The 7,832-nt window shown below is 50.0% G+C and overlaps 1 protein-coding gene across 1 annotated transcript; it reads right to left on the reverse strand.

Annotated features, from left to right (window-relative positions):
• Positions 1–1,417: 1,417 nt before the first annotated feature.
• LOC131925019 (NADH-cytochrome b5 reductase 1) lies at positions 1,418–7,515 on the reverse strand. Its single transcript, XM_059280258.1, has 9 exons — positions 7,382–7,515; positions 6,999–7,148; positions 6,780–6,852; positions 6,193–6,299; positions 5,614–5,743; positions 4,869–4,952; positions 3,306–3,391; positions 2,544–2,643; positions 1,418–2,230 (listed from the first exon to the last, which is right to left on the reverse strand). The coding sequence occupies exons 1-9, from the start codon at positions 7,394–7,396 to the stop codon at positions 2,058–2,060; spliced, it is 918 nt and encodes a 305-aa protein (XP_059136241.1). The 5' UTR covers positions 7,397–7,515; the 3' UTR covers positions 1,418–2,057.
• Between the last annotated feature and the right edge of the window lie 317 nt (positions 7,516–7,832).

A 7,832-nucleotide genomic window follows, 5' to 3' on the forward strand; every position in this document is an offset into this window, starting at 1 on the left:
CAGAATTCTTAGCATGGTACCTGGTACATATCTGTTAACAAGACATAAATTCTTCCTCCTCTGACTCTTTCTCAACTCCTTCTTATTAGGACCCTACACCTCTGCAGTAGTGTTGATCACTATGTGCTGAGATGATTTGTTATTTGTCTATCTTAGACTTGGAGGAGTTTGGGGGAGAAGAATCTACCGCCAGCTCTCCTTGGTCACAGCTATAACCTCAGAGTACATTGCTCACTCACATGATGGGTCCTTAATAAACGTTTGCACTCATTTCTGCACAAAAGGACTAGTAAGCTTCCACACAGGAAACTGTCTTTGCTGGGCTGCTTCGCTCAGTTCAACAATCCTCCCAAGAATTTCCTTTCCGAAGGTGAGGTGGCTCACAGAGCAGTGGAACTCACATACTACTTAATCAAGATATATTAGATGGAATAACACCAACAGAATTTACTGAAGAATCTGTTCTATTGCCACTAGGGTGTGTGTGTGTGTGTGTGTGTGTGTGTGTGTGTGTGTGTGAATTCTGAGGGTCTCATAAGTCTTCTGTCAGGAGCCCCAGAGTCAGACACCCAGTTCCATGCAGAAAAACATGTTGAGGGGCTAGAGAAATGGCTCAGCAGTTAAGGGTACTGGCTGCTCTTCCAGAGGACCAGGGTTCAATCCCCACTGCCCACAAGTACAGCTCTCAAATGTCTGTAACTCCAGTTACATGGGATCTGATGCTATCTTCTGGCATTCTTGGGAGCTGCATGCATGTGGTGCGTAGACATGCATACAGGCAAAACGCCCACATATATAAAATAAAATGGAAAAAAAATTGACCTTCCTACTGAATCCAAAGCATTGTTTTCTCCCAATGAAACTAAGAAAGAAGCCAAAGTGCTGACTTAGTCCTGTCCTGGGAGAAGTGAGTAGATTGAATCTTGAATTCTCAAGCACAGAAGGCTATTTAGGACTGATGGGGCTGGGAGAGGCCAACTCTGTCCAGTCACCAAATCTGTTCAGAGCTGGTGATGTCAGGTTACTTTTTAAAGGGACAGATGTCCCTTCCAAATGGAAAGGCAATCCTTTGTTTTGTATACTGGGTACCGTGAAGGGTAAATAACGTAAAGGCAGGCCCACAGAAAGAGGGGAAGACCGGCCAAGTTAAGGGACCACTGGGTGGGCTATCCATACTCTAAAAGCTCCCTCTCGCCATGTTTTCTTCCCTCCACCCCTAAAGCCTCCAGGGAGGACTTGGGCTGTGGCTCTGCAGGGCAGCTGCAGGAATGAGCTCTGAGTCTGGTGGCGGCTCACATTTCAGCACATGGCACAACTCCTCAGAAGCTCTTTAAAACCCCCAGGAGATGCTGTGCTGGGAGCCATTCCCTTCCGGTGTCCTCAGGCATCAGGAGACAAAGACCCCACACACAATGACTCCTTGAGATCATCAGGGCCTCAGCTCCATTTATTGGAACAGCCAGAGACTTCTTGTACAAGCAGCAGTCTTAAATTGTGGGTACACACTTCATGCTATCCTGGGCCAGGGCTGAGAGACACATGTGCAAACACATAGTCAGACTCCTTTCTCTGAGGTTTAGAATTCTGGGAAATAATTCCTTTCCTTCAGTTTCCATAGGACTATATCTCTAAGCCCCACTCTACCTGTACGCACATAAGTAGTAGGTGAAATGCTGAATATTGAGCACAATGTACATTTCCCGTTCCTCTCGTCACAGACACAAAGAAGGTGAGCCCATGATGTTCTCAGGAACTAGCCAGCCTTATGACAAATGGATATACTCCCTTCTTTCTGGCCCTACAAAAGAGACTGCTCCTTGTGAGCTTCATCTGGACCTTTTATCACATGGAGATTAGGGTGAGGGAGGCTTCCAGGGAGTGACTCAGCCTGACCTGCTTCTACCATAGCTAGAGGAGTGTCGTTTCTGCAAGCATCCAGGTTCCAGGCTGAGACGCCAAAGGCTGATGCTCTTAGCCCAGGCACGAGGAGGCCTCATGGTGGTCAAGAACTGACGAGGGACAAATGCACACATGGGACCAGGGAGGCCTCGAGACGCTCAGTAGGTGAATCGCATCTTTTGTGAATAGCCCAGCTTGTCCAGGTTAGGATGGCAGGCCAGCTGTACCATAGGCGGCGGCCCACAGAGCAGCAGCAGCACATCATCTGCTGGAGCGGGCAGGTGCTCCTGGATCATGTCGGCAGTCACAAAGCCCTTGCTGTAGGTCCAACCTGGAGTATAGGAAGGGAACATATGCTTCCGATCCATGTCAGCAAGAGAAGGTGATGTTTCCAGGACAGACCACTGGGAAGACCCAGAGAAGGCCTCAGGTTGGAGAGGCAACTATAGCCACATCCCCGCCACCCACCTGAAAAACAGGAGCCTCGAGGAGAGGGATCAGGAGATCATTTTGTCTGTGCACACAGATTTAGGATTCTGGCGGTGTCGGGAGGGTCTGTTTTACTGAAACCAGAACTCGCAGAGGGGCAAGGTCTTGATTTAGATAATGAGGGACTATCCGGATGTTCAGAAATGACAAGATACCTTCTGGAGGATGGTCCAGAGTGAACCAGAGCTTAAACCGGTTAGGATGTTGGGCCTGCAGTTCCTCTAGGTCCTCCCGTAGGATGATGTCTTTTTCAGTCTGAAATGCAAATGGGGAAGCAGAGTCTTAGAAATCTCCGGCCCCCATCAGGAAAGGCCTTTGCCATGACAACCTTCCAACCAAGAAGGAAAGGGAAAGCTAAAGCATGCTCAGGTTCTAGGAAGAGTCAAGACCTGGCAGTGCTTGTAGGTGCTAAGGATCAGGAAGTGGCCTTCATTTACACATTACAAAGGAGTATTTGACCAAGAAGGCCCAGGTTCCTATGCTCAGCAGGAGACACCTCCATCTTCTCTTGTTTCTCCTGGGAGGCAGGGAAGAGATTTGGCTTAATATTAGGTCTCCTTTCCTTCTTTTCTTTTTTTCACAATATTTATTTATTTTTATTTTATGAGTATTTTGCCTGCATGTATGTAAGTGCATTGCATGGGTGCCCATTGCTCCTGGAACCTAGGAGGGAGTATCAGACCCTGTAGAACTGGAGAGAGAGAAGGTCGTAAGCTGCCATGTGGGGACTGGAAACCAAATCTGCGTCTTCTTCTTGCCGGTCCCCCTCTTTCCTTCTTATGGTGATAGAGAACCCTGTATTCCCAGAGGGGCTTCTGGACAGACACTGCAATAGGCACCAGGCCAGTTCTCTCTCTCAGTCCTATCTATTCACACAGCCAACTTGAAAGTGCTGGGACTGAGAAAAGCAAACCAACCTGGTTGGCAAAGAGCAGAAAGCACTGAGTTGGATCTTCGGGGACTTTCAGGATGGCCCGGACCAGCTGCAGCATTGGGGTGATTCCTGCATGAGGATACCGCATAGTGAGATGTGTTCTCCCCGCTCTGGCCCAGCTCCTTCGCTGGCCAACTCCGCCATCTCAAAGCTTATCATTCAAACTCCCTGTGTTTTCCTGTTGTATCTAGTCCTCGGCCTCCACTTCCATGTTCACCAGGCCCTACATTACTGGGCCTTAATATTCACCTAAGAACACAGTGTAGAAGCCCTTTGAAGGACTCAATCTAAGACACTTGCTCTGAAAGTCTCTTGGAGGTAGGAACACAGACATTATAGATTAGGCCAGATACAGTAGCACATGTCTTCAATTCCCAGCACTCTGTCATATCTCTGTGAGGACAGAGAGAGTTCTGGGCCAACCAGAGCTACATAACAAGATCCTGTCTCAAAAAAAAAAAAAAAAAAAAAAAGTCATAGATCACAGACCACTGCCATCCCTTCTATTTCAATGATAAGAGTCCTGCCGGGCGGTAGTGGCGCATGCCTGTAATCCCAGCACTTGGGAGGCAAAGGCAGGTGGATCTCTGTGAGTTCGAGGCCAGCCTGGTCTACAGAGCTCGTCCAGGACAGGCTCTAAAGCTACAGAGAAACCCTGTCTCGAAAAACCAAAAAAAAAAAACAAAAAAAAAAAACTCCTGGAACACTGCTTATAGAGGCTAAGAACATGTTCTTTGGAATCAGGCAGAGTCAGATTCAAATCCTGCCTGTGGCCATTACTAACTAAATAACCCTGTGGTAGCTGGGTAGTGGTGGTGTGCACGTCTTTAATCCCAGCACTTGGGAAGCAGAAGCCAGCCTGGTCTACAGAATGAGTTCCAGAACAGCAGGGCTACACAGTGAAACTCTGTCTCTAAAAACCAAAAACCCAAAACCAACTAAACAAAAAAAACCCTGTGGAAACCTAAGTTCTAGGAGATACCCATTTCCTCATTTGCAGATGAGAAGGGATCGTGGTTACCTGCTTACAGAGTAGTGGGTATGTAACAGATGGTGGTACTGTAGTAGTCTATTTTGTGTGATATAGAGGATTGAATCTAGGACACCCAACATGCTAGGCAAGTGCTCTTCTACCACCGTGCTCACTAAAGTGGCCAGGCTGGGCTAGAACTCTGTTTTTCTGTATGTAGCCTAGGCTGATTCTAAACGTTTTGATCCTCTTGATTCAAACCCCAAGTCGCTGGAATTACAGGCCTGTACCACCAGGCCTGGCTTTTTTCTCCTCAACTACTCATACCTGTTTCTCTCGAAGTCATCAAATCCACTCAGTTTGTGGAGAACCCTCCTGATTTATTGCTCTCATTCTGTGAAAAATTATTTTTGTTTCTACTTGCTTATGATTTCAGCTGCTGGGGAAGTCTAGGCAGTGATGGGGGGGTCCCTTGATTAATGGCTTGTCCTCTATTACAAAACTTGAGATCACATAGGAATCTGCATAGCAAAACCCAGCAATGATAAGCAAAAGTATCCCTCCAGCAATACAGACCTGTCCCACCAGCAATCATTCCCAATTTCTTCGCCACTCGCAGTTCCGGTGGAGATTTTTTGTTGGGCTGAATGTTAAAATTCCCTGAGAAGTCAAGTGTAGGGTTAGAGTCAGTTCAGCCACGGACTAAGTAAACAAACGCAGAATTGAAAACATGCCCTAGGCTGTTTCAGCAGCTGCTATGAAATCTGATCCTGGGACTTGGGCGGAGGTTTGAGTTAAACCTGCCCTGACAATTACTTGTGAAGGACAGAGGGCCTGGGCTGTCTGCCTCCCATCAGTTCTCAGAGTAGGGGCACAGAAGCCACACCCCAAAGAAACCCAGTGGTCCCACACTGTCTGCAAGATTCAGAGCCAAGTGAGGGCAAGAGAAGGTGTGTGGAGCAAAGACCCTCCGACAGAGAACTGCTCCCTGGTGAAGGTGGTAGGCATGGTGCCAGGGTGAATTTCGTTTCCCTGGTGGTCCAGAGACTCACCAGGGGGATGGTACAGCACCCAGCTGTTCCCTTGGGAAGGGCTAAAAGCTTTCTCTTTAGGTTCTTAGCCAGAGGGAAGACTCTGAGGTAGTGAAGGAGAAGCAGAGGTTTGGTAATCTCCACAGCTGGCCGCCATGGCTGGTGAACGAGGTGAAACCTGCCTTTCAGTAGCATAGGTGCTTTGGGGACACAGCATGCGCACAAACAGACTGTACCGGGGACTGCAGGGACAGAAGTGAGGCAGGAGGAAGGAAAGGACAGATAATCACCTTTCCCAGCATAACTGAGCAACCCACTCGGCCCTCGGAACTCCACCACATCCCCAATCTTCAGGCTGTCCAGGTACTGCGACATCTTCCCTCCTTCAGGAAATTTGGGGTGCACACCTTTCAGATAAACCTGATGATGCAGAGAAGAGGAAAATGTGTATGAATGTGTGTGTGTGTGTGTGTGTGTGTGTGTGTGTGTTCAGTGTGTGTGTGTGTGTATGCACACATGTAATGTGTGTGTGCGCACACACATGTGTGCGCATGCCTGCCACAGCAAGGGTGGAGAGGCTGGAGAACAACCTCAGATGTTGATGTGTGTCTTTCATCTTGTTTCAGACAGGATCTTTCTTGTTCTTGAAAGGCTAGTGGGTCCCTAAACTCCGAGTTTATGGTGTATAGTTCTCAGGCACCCATCTCCCATCTCCCAGTAGAGGCATGCTGGGATTTCAGATGCATGGGCTACTGTGTCCAGCTTTTGCATAGACTCTGGAGAATAGCAACTCAGGCTTGTGTGGCAAGGGCTTTACCCAAAGAGTAGGCCATCTTCCCAGCCCTGTGGTTTCTTTTCTCTAAGCTTACCTTGATGACAAGATCCACATAGCCTTGGTCTTCATCACTGGTGACAGGAGTGTAAGGCCTGATGACTAGACTTCCATCAATTCGGGCAGAGAGGTAGACATGCTTGCCTGGAACCAGGGGGAGAGTTACATAAGCTGCTGTGGATGTGCTGTGTCCCCGCCACCTCTCAAAAATACCCAAATCTGAGAGAAAAGGATATTTTGCTTCCCGATGTGGGTCCAAGGGACTGTCCCTCGGGGAGGATCCCTCAGCAGTAGTTCCTGCCTCCTCCCACCTGGGAAACTCCCTCAGCTACCGCCAGGATCTTAGCAGCAGCAGGTGAGCAGAGGCTTTGCACAGTGGGAAGAAATGAGTGTTTGCTGGGGTGGGAGGGGGGTTATGACGAGTCCTACGGGAAAGAGGGAGGGCTGCTGGAGGTTAGAGGTGTCTAGGGGCACAGAAGCCACACCCTAAAGGAGTGGTCTCTCACAGGCTGAAGGATTCCAAGCCAAATGAGGAAAGGGGAATGGTGTGTACAGGGAAAATAGCTAAGCAGTGACTCGCCCTCGTAGGATGCTAAGGAGAGAAGCCTACTCCCTTTTCCTTACCCACAGGCAGTCCCAGAATGTGGTGGGCGGTGGGCAGGGCAAAGCGGAACCTCCTGGTGTTGTGGCTCACAGTCTAGAGGATGGATGACAAGATGTTTCATCAAGCAGGTCTGGTCTGCCAAGTCCCTTGGAGCAATCCAACCACCCCGTGGATGCTATCCCTCAAAGTAGGGGAACTTCGGTCCCCTCTCCACCCTACCCACCTTCTTCACAACTTACCGTCTTGTCTAGCAATCGCAGCAGGTACTTCTCATCCGGGTCCTGGAGAGTGACCTTCGGCCGGCGGGATCTTCGAACCAGATAGGTACCCACAGCCAGTCCGAACAGAGTCAGCAGCCCCACCCCCAGAGAGGCTAGCAGGACCGGGCTCTACGGGTAGAGGAGGAGCCAGGGGGTAGGTGGGGGACCAGGGATGAAGATCCCGAGCTCCAGCGAGAGAGAATGCCAAAGCCACAGAAGTGAGCGGAGTCGCGTCCCCAACCCGCAGCTGGTGCAGCGACACCCCGGCATCCGGGGCTGGGCTGCCCAGCCCCGTGGAGCCGACTGCCCAGAACCAGGTGAGGCGGCGACCCCGGGCTCAGGGCACCGAACAAGGGTCTTACCGGTTGGATTCCCATGACCTAGGGTTACGTCCCGCTCCAGTGGGGCTGACAGATCCCATAATGCGCCGCGGGGCGGGCCCGGGGGCGGAGCTCTCCAGGGCGTGGTCTATGGGGGAGGGCCCTGTGGCCCGCCTCCTCCCTACGGATTGGGTGGTCCAAGGATGCGGTTAGCTAGGCAGTCCCAACCCACTTCTTTCTAGCTTTCTGGTCTCCTCTACCACTTACAGTACCCCAAAGGGAAGGGATGACAGTTCTGTCTAACATGGAGCCAGGCTAATTCGAGTGATAAGAAATCTTCTGGCCGGTTTGAAAACCTCATGGAAAGTGGAGTGTTGAGCCAGAGACAAGCTTAAAGTAGAACAGGAAGTCATCAGAGGGCAATTCTTGGTTTTTTCCCAGCCGGTTGCCTTGCCAGACAATTGTACTGTCTGGCTGATGTTTCAGGAAGAGT

This window comes from Peromyscus eremicus, chromosome 15 (genome assembly GCF_949786415.1).
Source record: "Peromyscus eremicus chromosome 15, PerEre_H2_v1, whole genome shotgun sequence".
Classification (NCBI taxonomy): domain Eukaryota; kingdom Metazoa; phylum Chordata; class Mammalia; order Rodentia; family Cricetidae; genus Peromyscus; species Peromyscus eremicus.

What these genes read in the sequence shown, in the direction of transcription:
- LOC131925019 (XM_059280258.1), bottom strand. An exon ending in GCTCAGTTATGCTGGGAAAG is followed by an intron (nt 4,953 to 5,613) that starts GTGATTATCTGT and finishes TTGACTTCTCAG; the next exon opens with GGAATTTTAACATTCAGCCC. An exon ending in TTCTGCTCTTTGCCAACCAG is followed by an intron (nt 2,644 to 3,305) that starts GTTGGTTTGCTT and finishes TTTGCATTTCAG; the next exon opens with ACTGAAAAAGACATCATCCT.